Source organism: Calypte anna, chromosome 14 (assembly GCF_003957555.1).
Source record: "Calypte anna isolate BGI_N300 chromosome 14, bCalAnn1_v1.p, whole genome shotgun sequence".
Taxonomy (NCBI): domain Eukaryota; kingdom Metazoa; phylum Chordata; class Aves; order Apodiformes; family Trochilidae; genus Calypte; species Calypte anna.
In genome coordinates, this window is record NC_044260.1 from 14,333,633 (window position 1) to 14,346,198 (window position 12,566).

The 12,566-nt window shown below is 54.4% G+C and overlaps 2 protein-coding genes and 1 long non-coding RNA gene across 3 annotated transcripts; 2 read left to right on the forward strand and 1 right to left on the reverse strand.

Moving 5' to 3' along the window:
• The first annotated feature begins 1,554 nt into the window (after positions 1-1,554).
• LOC103536784 (hemoglobin subunit alpha-D) lies at positions 1,555-2,446 on the forward strand. Its single transcript, XM_008503001.2, has 3 exons — positions 1,555-1,691; positions 1,815-2,019; positions 2,270-2,446. The coding sequence occupies exons 1-3, from the start codon at positions 1,600-1,602 to the stop codon at positions 2,396-2,398; spliced, it is 426 nt and encodes a 141-aa protein (XP_008501223.1). The 5' UTR covers positions 1,555-1,599; the 3' UTR covers positions 2,399-2,446.
• A 2,367-nt stretch (positions 2,447-4,813) lies between these two features.
• On the forward strand, positions 4,814-5,655 carry LOC103536783 (hemoglobin subunit alpha-A). Its single transcript, XM_008503000.2, has 3 exons — positions 4,814-4,969; positions 5,111-5,315; positions 5,429-5,655. Exons 1-3 carry the CDS (start codon positions 4,875-4,877, stop codon positions 5,555-5,557), a joined length of 429 nt encoding a protein of 142 aa, XP_008501222.1. The 5' UTR covers positions 4,814-4,874; the 3' UTR covers positions 5,558-5,655.
• On the reverse strand, positions 5,517-6,272 carry LOC115599182. Its single transcript, XR_003988188.1, has 2 exons — positions 5,966-6,272; positions 5,517-5,867 (listed from the first exon to the last, which is right to left on the reverse strand). It is a non-coding gene; the product is annotated as an uncharacterized LOC115599182 (long non-coding RNA).
• Between the last annotated feature and the right edge of the window lie 6,294 nt (positions 6,273-12,566).

A 12,566-nucleotide genomic window follows, 5' to 3' on the forward strand; every position in this document is an offset into this window, starting at 1 on the left:
TCCACACCTGCTTCTTGTGAGTTAACTCCAGTGACAGCAAAACTCACTCACCCTCCTTCCCCAGTGGGATGAGGGCAAGAGGAAAGGAAGAATAAAAGCAAGAAAATTTCAGGGTCAAATTCAAACAAATGAACAAGCAAACAGAAATAACTGTTTAATAAGTAAAATACAAGTGGAAGAAGAGGGAAGAAAATAAAACAGGTGGTGCAAAGTCAGTCACTCACCACCCCTCGTGGGTAGACCAATGCACAGCCAGTTTCTCAGCAAAAAAAGATGGGCAAACCCCCTAAAACTCCTCCAGTTCTCTTTTCCATTTTATTGCTGATCATGACATATGGTATGAAAGACTTCTTTGGTTAGTTGGAGTCCTATGCCCTGTTGTGTCCCATCCCATTGTATGATGCACCCCAAAATCCATTCCCTGGGGGGGGGGACAGAGTGAGAAGCAGAGATGTCCTGATGCTGCACAAACACTGCTCAGCAGGAACCAGAACATCAGTGTGTTATCAGAGCTGGTGTGGTCAGCAACCTAAAACTCCTAGAAAATTACTTGTCAGATTACACAGAATGCCCCTGCCTGTCTCAGGGACTTCTGACAGGAAAAGGTGGGTGCAAAGTCTTCAGCACTTCAACACTCTGCTCGACAACCTGACCTGGCACTGCCAGCTGTGCTCCTCATCTCATTTACACAATATTGAGACTGTGTTTGTGCAAGAGGGAGAGAGACAGTGCAGAAAGGCTGAAGCCACCAAATTGCTCTGAACCTGTCACACAGTGTACCATGGGAATCTATAAAACATTCTGCTTTTTTCAGGTCTTGGGTAACCTGAAAGTTTAAACCCAGAATTTAGGTGGTGGCTTAGCATCTGGTGTATGCCTAACCCAAATTTATACCAAAGACTTTGTAGAGAGGCTGGGTGAAGGATGTGACAGTCACCAACCACCCTATGCCCTGCGGAATGTCCCAGTGTTTGCAGAGAGCCCGGAGCACACGCTGGGGTGGAAAGATGGGAAAGATGGGAAGAAGCACAGGCCTGACAAGCATCACGTTTTGGGAATGCCATGTACCCAAAAAGAAGTTCCTCACTGCCCACTTCCCTAAGCTGCTGGAGAAATGATGTTTCCCATGGTGGATCCCCAGGGAGGGCTTGTTGCTGGCTCCTGATCACAGGCTTTGTGGGCAGAGAGGAGCTGATGTGGCAGAGTCTGGGGGACACAGGTGGGACCTGCAGAGCCAGAGAGGACCCGAGGCCAGGATGGATCCTGCCAGGAGGCTGGGGGACACCCTGTCCAGCTGGGCTGGGGCTGTGCCACCCCAGGTCCATGCCGCTGGATGCTGTTGCTGGGGCAGGTGCTGCCCCTAGCCCCCAGCATGGGGCTGCTGCAATGGGGCAAGGCAGGGGAACCGGGGGCCTCCGGGGGCCTCCGGGGCCCCCCGGGGCAGCAGCGGGGCCGCTCCCTGGGCCCGGCACGCCGCGGTCCCCCCGCCCCTCGGTGCCGATAAGATAAGGTCGGGGCAGAGGTGCCGGCTGCTATAAGAGGGCGTCCCCGCAGGCTCCGCTCCCACCGAGACCTGTCTGCCCACTGCCCGCAGCCACCATGCTGACCGCCGAGGACAAGAAGCTGATTACCCAGGTCTGGGACAAGGTCCAAGGCTGCCAGGAGGATGTTGGAGCCGAAACCCTGACGAGGTAAAGCAGGGAACCCGTGGGCAAGCGGGGGGGGGGGAGCGGGTGGGAGCCCCTCGGGGGCTATGGGGAGGTTGGGGGGAGGGATGCTGAGGACCAGCGGCACTGACCCTTCTGCTCCGGCAGGATGTTCGTCACCTACCCCCAGACCAAGACCTACTTCCCCCACTTCGACCTGTCACCAGGCTCTGACCAGGTCCGTGGCCACGGCAAGAAGGTTGTGGCCGCCCTGGGCACTGCTGTCAAGAGCCTGGATAACCTCAGCCAGGCTTTGTCGGAGCTCAGCAACCTACATGCCTACAATCTGCGTGTTGACCCTGTCAACTTCAAGGCATGTGGGGAATGGGGAACGAGGGGTGGGGGACAGGGACTGGGCTGGGGGGGGGGGGGGGACAGGGAGCGGGGACCATGGACTGGACTGGGAGCCAGAGGACAAGGGGATGGAGAGTGGGGAACATAAGGACACAGAACAAGGGGATGGGGACTGGGATGGGGGGATGAGTGAGAGGGGATGGGGAACAGGGACTGGGCTGGGATCTGGGGGCCATAGCAATGATGCTGAACACTGTTTTGCCTTACAGCTGCTGGCACAGTGCCTGCAGGTGGTGCTGGCCACTCACCTGACCAAGGATTACACCCCTGAGGTACACGCTGCCTTCGACAAGTTCCTGTCGGCCGTGGCTGCTGTGCTGGCTGAGAAGTACAGATAATCTGCTATGTATGTCCAGGTGCCACCAATAAAGACACCTTTGAAAATACCCTGTGTCTGTCTGTGCCAGAACTGGGGGACAGGGTGGGCTGGGGTATTGCTGTGCTCCCATCAGAGGGAGGGAGGGACAGGAGGAGCTGCTGGTGGGGACAGCTGTAGTACAGGAGGGCAGCACTGGCCACGGGCTCCCTGGGTGCCCTTCAGGATCCTGCCTCCTTCCACCCCAGCTTGGGATGCTGCCAATGCAGCAGGACCTGAGGAATGGAGCTCAGTCTGTCACCTCACCGTACCTGCAGCCCCCCGAGGAGAGAGGGGTAAGGATGTGCCGAGCCAAATGTGGTTCTTGCATCTCCTTGAAGGATTCTCCAGGAAGGGTAGGATTAATTCCTCCCCTGGCACCACCTATCACTACGGCTGTTTAGGGCTTTACTGGGGATGCTGTGGGAGTTAAGTGCCTTTGTCAGCTCCACAGGCAATTAGCCAAGATCATGGAAGGGAAAAAAATCTACCGCAGACCATGAAGCACAAGCACTGTCCTTGAGCTCAACCCTTGAGCCACAAATCCCCATCGACTGCCAGTGAAGAGCCCCCACGCCTACCCCGGGTCTCTGCTTTTCCCCTGGGAGCTGGGCAGAGTGGGATTGGGGTGGGCAGGCTTCAATCCAGCACAGGAACACTGTTTTCAGGGTTTTGGAGTCTGAATTTAGAAAAAATCCTTGTCTTTAGGTCCCAGGGATCTGGGGTGATGTGTTGTAAGATACGAAATTAGCCCTGGGTTTGCTCTGCCCTGTGACACCAGGGATGAGGGATGGGAGAGGGTGGATCAGGAGGGCAGTACCTGCAGTGTGGGCAGCTGCCAGGAACTGGGCATGCAGGGACCCTGGGGCAGGAACATGGGGCAGGGAGACCCTCAGCCATGCTGGCCCTGCTCCTGCCAGGGCACTGAGGACCCACAGCCCTTTTCCTCCACAGAATCACAGGAGCATAGAATGGTTAGAGTTGGAAGGGACCTCGGACACATCCCAGTGTTTTCCTGTGCATTTACACCCATTTATTTTAGTGCCAGGGGTCTTCTGCCAACCCCCTCTGCAGATTGTCCCCCTGATGCAGCACGGGCAGCAGACACACTGCCCCAGTGCTCTTTCCCTGCACTCTGCTTCCCAGAAGAACAACCCCCCCTCAGCCTCCCCTCCTTCCCTGCTCTGAAAGGGTGCCAGCTCAAGCTAATCTACCCCAAACACAAACGATAAGAAGCACTGGCAATGGAGGAAACAAGGGTGTGAACTGTCCCCTGTCTGCCTGAGCCAGCTCTCGAACCTACTAGAAGCACCACAGGCCCCCTCACCCTCCTTGTCTTCCTCACCATCCTCATCTTCCTTGCCCTTCTAACCTTCCTCACCACCATCACTTGGGGCACAGGGGGTTTGCCATGGGCTGCTGCAGCCCTGCAATCCTTCTTTCCCTGGCTCTGAGCTCCTGCTGATGCAGACCAGTGCTGATCCCCCTGGCTCTGCTGAGCATCCCCCCTTCCCAGGAGTCAGGGTCATCCCTGGACCCCCCACCCCAGCACTGGGTGCAGGAGAGAGGGCTGGGACAGGGGAGCTCCGTGGTCTGTGTGCAGAAGGATGGTGCTGGGGTTCAGGGAGCAGGGGGTGCACTGGTTGAAGTTGGGGGAAGAAGGGTAGTGGGTGCAGTGGGGCAGCATGGATGTGTGGCTGCTGGGTGTACAGGGGCTGTGATGGCTGTCAGGGTGTAACAGGGACAGAGCCTGCAAGGACAGTGTCTGTACAGGGTCCATGTTAGATGCCAGGGGGTGTAGGGGCAGTGGGTGTAGTGGGGTAGCTCACTGCCTGTGTGTGCATGGGGAAGCTGTGTCAGATGGGTCAGTCTGTGCCTCCAGGTACCCTCGGGGTTGTGTATGGGTGCTGGGGGTGCTGGGCAGGCTCAAGATGTGGGGCACAGACTCCCACCATGCTGTTGAAGTGACAAGCCCCAGGCTGCTATCCCCACAGCCAGGCTGTGCCAGAGCTGCCCGTGCCAGAGGGACCTTTGCCAGGACCCCACAGCGAGCTGGTGCCTGTGCCAGGAGGGGACACACACGGGATGCTCTGCCAGGGCCAGCGCAGACCCAAACCCCAACCCATGCCCGCACAGACCCTAACCCTAAACCCAAGCCTCCTCTGCTGCCAGCGGGACCGGCCCCCCCACCCTGTACTGCTGCCAGCCCGAACCCTAATCCTGAGCCCAAACTCAGCCGGTGCCGGGGGCAAACCCCCCCCCCTCCCCCTCTCCGGGCCCGGTGCCGGTGCTGCGGGGCGGGACCCGACCTGGCCGGGGTCCAGGGGCGGCGGGGCTGGGCCGGACCGGGCCGGGGGGGGGGCGGGCCGGGGGCGGGCACTGTCCCGGTACCGCATATAAGGGCTGCGGCGGGCAGCGGGGGCACCCGTGCTGGGGGCTGAGAACGCGGAGCTGACACCATGGTGCTGTCTGCCGCTGACAAGACCAACGTGAAGGGCGTCTTCGCCAAAATCGGCGGCCAGGCCGAGGAGTATGGCGCCGACGCCCTGGCGAGGTAGGTGTCCATCCCCATCTCCATCCCTTCTGCCACCTGTCCCCAGCTCTCTCTTCTCTGCCCTCATCCCCACCCCATCCTTAGCATCCTATGTGACCCTGACCCTGGTTTCATCTGTCCCCGACTTCCTCTTTCCTCCAGGATGTTTGCCACCTACCCCCAGACCAAGACCTACTTCCCCCACTTCGACCTGTCACCGGGCTCTGCCCAGGTCAAGGGGCATGGCAAGAAGGTGGCAGCTGCACTGGTCGAGGCTGTCAACAACATCGATGACATCGCTGGTGCCCTCTCCAAGCTCAGCGACCTCCACGCCCAAAAACTCCGCGTGGACCCTGTCAACTTCAAAGTGAGAATTTGGGGAGGGGAGCCCAGCCCCCTGCACACACCCCCTCCTGCACACACCCCCAGGGTATCTCCTCGCCTTCACCCCTCTGCTCACCATCTTCTTTTGCCTTTCAGCTGCTGGGCCAATGCTTCCTGGTGGTGGTGGCCATCCGCAACCCTGCTGCCCTGACCCCGGAGGTCCACGCTTCCCTGGACAAGTTCCTGTGTGCCGTGGGCACCGTGCTGACTGCCAAGTACCGCTAAGACGGCACCCTGGCTGGAGCTGGACCCAACCCACCAGCAGCCTTCCCACAGCGAGCAGACAAATGATCTGAAATAAAATCTCTTGCATTTGTGCTCCATCCCTGGCGTCCTGCTCTGCTTGCTGCCCGCGGGGAGGGAGCGGGAGGGATCTGCTCAGGGATCGCCCCTGCCAGGTGGGCACGCAGAGGAGATGGGCTCTGGTTTTGCTGTCTCTTGAGAGGAGGCAGGGTTTGGGTGGTGGTTGCCCTGCAGGTAGACACTGCTCTGCCAGATGTGGGGGTCCAGGAGCAAACAGAACATCTACAGGTACCTGTGGAAGAGAGACTCGTGGTGAGTGGCCAGAGCCTTGCCCTTTGCAAGCCTCCCTGCAGCTCCATCCTTCCCACCAGAGCACCGTGCTGGGATCACCTCTCTCCCAGCTAGCCCTGTGCAGGTAAAATTCTTGGAGAGCATCTCCTGGAAGTGCTTGCAGGGAAAAAGTGGGGTACAGGGGCTCCCAGCACTTGTGACACAGCGAAGGCACCCTGGGGACCTCCAAGCACAAGGACATCTTTCTGTGCTTCTCCAGCATGCAGGGCTGCATGGCATCTTTGGATTTCTTCTCTTTCCACCCAACTTGCATTGCTGGGGTGCCACTTCAGAGGGGTTTGGATGGCTGGTGGACTAGGGGGGACTGCAAGGGGAGCAGAAGGGGCTCAGCCCCAGGAGGTGCTTTTGGGGGATGAGTAGTAATGGGTGAAGCAGTGAAGTGGTGCTTATCGCAGCCTGCAGCAGGGTGGCTGTGGAGGGGGGAGCCCTGGAGGGCTGATAAAGGAGAGCATGGGCTCCCCTCCAGCTCTGGGTGTGGTGGGAGACAGGGCAGCAGATAGTCCCAGGAGGACTGCAACCTGCCAGGTGCTGAGTAAGGCTGCCTGGTCCCATCCAGTTGTTGAGTGAAGGTCCAGGAAAGTCCTGGTGTAACTGGGCAGCCACCCCACAGAGTCCATCTGAGGTGGCCACGGGTCCCTTTCCTCCCTGGCACTCACAAGGATGGAGATTTGCCCCAGCCACCCTCAGTGAATGTTCCTGAGGCAGGAGAGACCCCAAATGTCTCTGAGGTGTGAGAGAGGCCCCTCCAACCCCCAGGGTTTCTCCTGCAAAGCATCATATGACTCCACATGCCCACTGCTCCTGGGCATGGGGAGGAATGGGAGAGAAAGCTGGTGAGGGCAGGACCAACCTGTTCTGCCTTTGCATGGAGCAGGGATGGAGCAGGAATGGGGCAGACATCACTCTTCCAGCTGACAGACACAGCTCCACAGAGAGCCTCAGCTTCTCCAGGGTACTTGGGGGCATCAGGGACATGGTGGGGGGATCAGGGCACACAGGGTGGTGGGGACAAGTGCTTAAAGCTCTGGGAAGAGCCAGAAGCAAACCTAGCCCAGACTTGGGATACTCCAAGCCACAGAGGGACTCTCTGGGGCACCTCATGCACATAGTGGGTGCATGAGGGGCTGGGGGCACCACGGGGGATGGTGGGTGTGTGGAGGGGAAGGGGCTGGGAGTTGTACCCACTGCCTCTGCCAGTCTTTGGCTTCCAACCCTTGGTAGCTGTGTCCTCAGGCTGTGGCAACGAGCAGCATCCCTGGCTCTGCAACAGCTTCCCAGGGCTCTGCCTGGCCAAAGAACGCCCAAGGTCCCAAAAGCCGGGATGAGTTAGGGTTAGGGTTAGTTTTGTGGCAGGCATTGGTCCCTGCTGCCACCAGATGGGGACCTCAAGCCGCGGTGCTTTATCGGGAGCAGGCAGGGGATGCGGGGGGCCAAGCCTGGGTCCTGCCGAGCTGGAGCCTCCGGGCAGGGAGAAGCCGCTGCCAGGTCGGGCTTCCAGCCAGCCCAGGTCCCAGCACTGGGGAGCTGCAGCTCCATCACCCTTGAGCACTTCCCAGAGACACTGCCTGTGTGGAGATGACTTCAAGCAGTTGCTGAGGTAAAGGGAATCTTTTTCAGGCAAGTAATCTGAAAATACTGCAATGGGTGAAATATACTTTTGTCCACACTTTTCAGGGTTATCACCTCTTCTCCACTGGCTGTTTTGCCAGTGGGAAGAAGAAAAGTGGTTGTAGAAGACAGAAAACTGTCAGCCTGCACAAAACAAGGCCAGTTTGGATGAAAGACTTCAAATCTTTTCTCTCCTTCCTTTCAGAGCAGGACCACACGAAGCCCAGCTGGACAAGCCCTTCCACACAGGATGGGGCTGATAAAACAAGCATTCCCACAACTGAAGACATGCTCTGCTCTCCTGTGCCATCACAAGTTCAACACTGCAAGTAACATCTTTAAAAACCCTTTTGCTGATCCCCCTCAGGGCTGCCCTGCTCTCTTTCTGGGAGCTCCTGTGGCCAAAAAGGCAACAAGCATCACAAAGCCCCTGTCCCTGGACATGGTCACAAGAGAATGTAGGTCTGGGGTTTTATACATCTGGAAGAGTAAAGAGCAGAGATCTGGTAACATGACCTCTGATGCCTTCTCATTGCTCTCTCTGCTGTTTTGGGGGCATTTATCAACTGAAAGGCAGAAGTTTTCCACATCATTAGCACTGGCTTTCCAACCTGGTTTTGTGGCTGACCACATCATTTTGATAATTAGATCTCGGCAGATTTTTGCTGCAAGTCTATCACCCTTTTCAACATCAAGACAGTATTTTTCAGCCAGGTCTGCTTGCTATTGGCCACAGATTTTCACTACAGAGATGGGAATTGAATGGAAATGCAAAAAAAAAAAAAAAAATTCTGCCTGCTGGTTCCCTTTGTACCACTCAGCAGCCAGGTCTGAGAACATCTGAATTTTCTCAGGGATGGTGAGTCTGAGAACACAGGAAATGGTCTTTGGGTCCAAGCTTTGGCTCTTCTCTCCCAGAGTTGTTTTCAGCAGCAGGAGATGCCATCAGGGGAGAGCACATGAGCCCAGCCATTTGTGACTGTGCCCTCCAGCATCCACAGCAGCAATAACAGCAGTTTCAGAGGGTACAATCCTGCCTGTTGCCTTCAGCATCTGTTTGTTGACCTGTCCATGAATTTGCTATACCCTTTATAAACCTGCTGATCCTATTTGTTTCCACAGCCTCCTGTGGCAGCAAGTTCCAGAAGATCATTCTCCCTCCTGCCCCGTGTAGAGTCCCTTTTATCCATTTTAAACCAATTTACTAGACTCATCGATGGCCTCTTAGTGTAGAATCAGATGAGCACCAGGTCCCAGTTCACTTTGTGAGGTTGTAAAGTTGGCTCTTCCTTCTCCAGGGTAAGGTCCCAGCCTTTCCAGGACCCACAGCTGCCCCATCCCCTTGATCACCTCAGTTGCTTGGCTCAGGACTCTGTGTCCTTACATCCAGAGGCCCAGCTGTGACACAGCCAGCAGAGGATGCCCTCTTCTATTCTGAGAGCTCTTCCTGATGACTTCACACATTTTCCTGGCTTTTTGGTACACACCAAGGCCACAGTTTTGGTGAACAGTCAGTGAGGACTCCAGAGTCTTTTCCCTGAGCTGTAATAGGTAGTTTAAGTTCAGCCTTCTCTGGTTTAGCTGGAATTTCCCTGTCTGTGTCACCTTGTAGCTATCTACCCTGAAATACCTGACCTCCTGTCTTTCCATTTGTGGGTAACACTGAAAACTGCCCACAGCAAAGCTCCATCACGCAGCCTTGCACCACTCTCCTGCAGGGAAGGAGCATCATCTGATATTTCTCTCCAAATTTAGGGTACATCAGCTCTAAGAGCAGATTTTTGGTCCCTATTCTGGGGACACACTACTTCACTACACTCCTTCCCAGATCCCCTGTGCCAAGGGCTTCAGTGGGCAATAAGCTGCTGGGTGGACACAGCTCAAGGAGGATCTGGCTGGAGGTGGTTAAAGTGTAGGGTTTTTTACTCCAGGTAGCAGAAGCAGACAAACAGAGATGGGGGAGCAGACTCTGCCAGCTCTGTGCTCTCCAGGGACCTTCGCACATGGCCTGGAGGATCCCAGCTATGGATTTATGGAAAGCAATACAGCAAAATGGGCATCGTAGCTGCTCAGCCAGAAAGCTTTTATACCTCCTTCAATGGTTGAGCAGCTGAGTGCCATTATTAATAGTGGAAGTATATTTATCAAAATTCATGGCTCAGCATTGTTAAAGCTCCACAGATTCAATTTGGACAGGCCACTGTTATTTATGTTTCCAGATCATAGCTCCAAATGAGGAGATATTTTTGGTATATAGTCTAGATTTCTCCCCAGGCCTGTTTGAAACACTGTCAGGAATACACTCCCCAGACCAGGGTCTTCTCTTTGTGTCTAACTTGCTGCAGGAGGGGCTGAGCTTGATGCAGACCAAAGAACAAGATGCTCTTTGGTTTGGGTGAGCCCAAACCTTTCCACAGCCACCTGCTCTTCAATCAGAGTCCAGAGTGTCCCCACTCTGACTGAAGCCCTGGGCTTGGCACAGTCACCAAAATCGATTTTGGCATGGCACAGCCACCTTCCCCTGGATTTTGGCATGGGCAGAAGCACTGCAGGTTTTGTTGACACCACAAGAGGAGGGAGGTATCAGCTCAGCTGCATCCTCTGCCTGGCTGTAGGAGGCCCAGGGGTGGCTCCATGTGTCCACCTGTGTGGCACTGACTGTGGAAGTGGTGGAAGCTCCATCTCTGGAGCCAGAGAGAGAAAATGTCACCCTCCCTGGCTCAAACTCACCCCTGGATAGAATGGGAGAGTTTTCTTGGGGAAGAGGAGCAATATTGTTGATGTGATTCAGCATCACATTAGGTGACTTTGAGCTGTGCTCAGATCTCCCAGACCTTTTGACTTTGGATCTCATTTTTTGTCCTTTAAGAGGAAAATAATTGAAAGTAGAGACAGAGTTGCAAGAAGGTAATTCCTAAGGACTGATTAATAATGAGCTGATAGACTTGAAGTGGAATTGAAGGCTAAATGAATGTAGAATTAGAACAGAAGGGTTTTTTGTTTGCTCCTCTTTCTGCCAAACAATTTTTGAGAAACAGCAAAGTCAGCTGGGAGAACTCAAAGCTAATGTGGAAGAGATTTCCTTACAGAGAGCATTGTAAAATTACTTTATAATCCGAAGAAGCACAAAAAACAAGAGAAAAAGTGTGGGATGCCTACCTGGAGTGTTATTTCCTTATATCAAAAGGATATTAGGAATAACAAGGAGATAATGAAAATGGTGAAGAGGTCTACCCACTGAAGAAGGCTTTGACTGATGTTTGCAGCAGGCATGAGTGACACCAAACCAGATAAATCCATTGAGTTGCAGGTCAAGATCTCAAATCTCAGTCATGAGCTTTGCCATAAGCCATGAGCCATGTTACAGCAGCATCATGTGGTGCTGGGACCATGGGATTTAGCCTGGAGAAAACATGGATTGGAAAAAGAATTGTGAGTTAGAGTTCAAGAAAACAGGAGTGTTTAAAGAGAATTACTGGGCTGCAGGGAAACTACTGGTAGAATCTGGCCTTGGAGTTGTTATTAATGGCCAAAATATTTAAAAGACAAAAAAAAAAAAAAAAGTGTGGGTGCTGTCACCCCAGAGAAGGACCAGGCTGTTGCAGAGTGCCTGGATCAGCACAGCAGAAAGGGAATGATATCCTGATGCCCAGCAAAAATATGAGGAGGAAGCTGACACTGTCATCAGGCACGTTCCAGAATCCATCCAAGAATCATACTGCACAAGGATAAATGGAAATTAAAGTTCTAGGCTTGGAATTAGAAGAATAGTCCCTTCCCATCCCAATCTTCATCTCCTCAAGCTCCTGGGCTGATTTCAAGGAAGGCTTCTCCTAAATAAGATGAGGACATTGCTAGCTATTGATTTCATGAGCTGCTCTGTCTTGGCTTTCCGTGGGATCAGAGCCTCCAGAAAACAACTGCCTCTTCCCGAGTTAGGAAGAAGCTTCCTTCCCATACCAAATAAATGTATCACAAATATATTAGGCCTGTGAACACAAGAAGCAAAGATTTTGAGCTCTTCCAGTAGTAAGTCTATCCACAGGGAGTCTGTGGTTGGCTGAAAGCAGGTCTGAAGTCTTCAACCCAGCTGACCCATAAGCAAGTGCTGGGATTTTTGCCTGGAACGTTTACAGATGGATTTTTAACTAAAGTAGCAAGGGTTTCTGTTACATTATAAATGTCCAAAGATCCTGTCCAGACTGCATTACTGTCTGGGAGAACACAAACTCAGCAGAAGGTCACAAAGAAAATGCATGGAAAAAAAAGATCTGCTTTGAGTGTAACTCCTTGACTCTTTTTGCAGACAACCAGAAAATCAGAGAATGAGTTGAAAGCCACATGTTCTGTGAGTCTTGTGAGCATGGCAAATCCGTGGGAGCCGAGGGGGCAATCAGAGTCTCTAGGGATGAGTATAAACTCCCTTCAGATCTGTGGGCTGGGCCTCTCCAGGTTTGCTTTCTGCTGACATGCAGCTTCTCCGTGAGGTCCTCTGCCAGTTCTTTTTCCCTGGACAGAGGAAAGCTGAGCTTCCAATTCATATCATCAGGACCTTGATGTTTGGAAAGGGGTGGTTAAGGCACCCTGACACTGTCAGTTCTGAGCTGGGATGGGGTGGGCAGCTGCTGTACCACTGAGGCACACTGACCTTTGATTCACCAGGCTGAACTGATTTAAATTCAGCTCTCCTTGTCACTGAGAAGGAAAGCCACAAGGCTACTGAACCCCCGGCAGGAGCCCGGCTCCGGCAGCACCAGCCCTGCTCTGTCCCATGGCTCCAGGGGGCTCCTGGGGTTTGGAGACCCCCAGTTGGCTCTCAGGGTGTTGGGGGACCCCTGAGTCTGCGGGGTTCTCCGGGGTTTATGGGCTCTTGGGGAGCTGATTGGGCTCCAGGACCCCGGGATCACGGGGGTCCCCACACTCATCCAGGGGCTCCCGCAGGGATGGAGGGGGGGATCCCCCGGTCGGTGCTGGGGTTCTCCCAGAATCTGGGCAAGCCCGGCCCCCCTTAACCAACCCCCCCCCAGCTCTA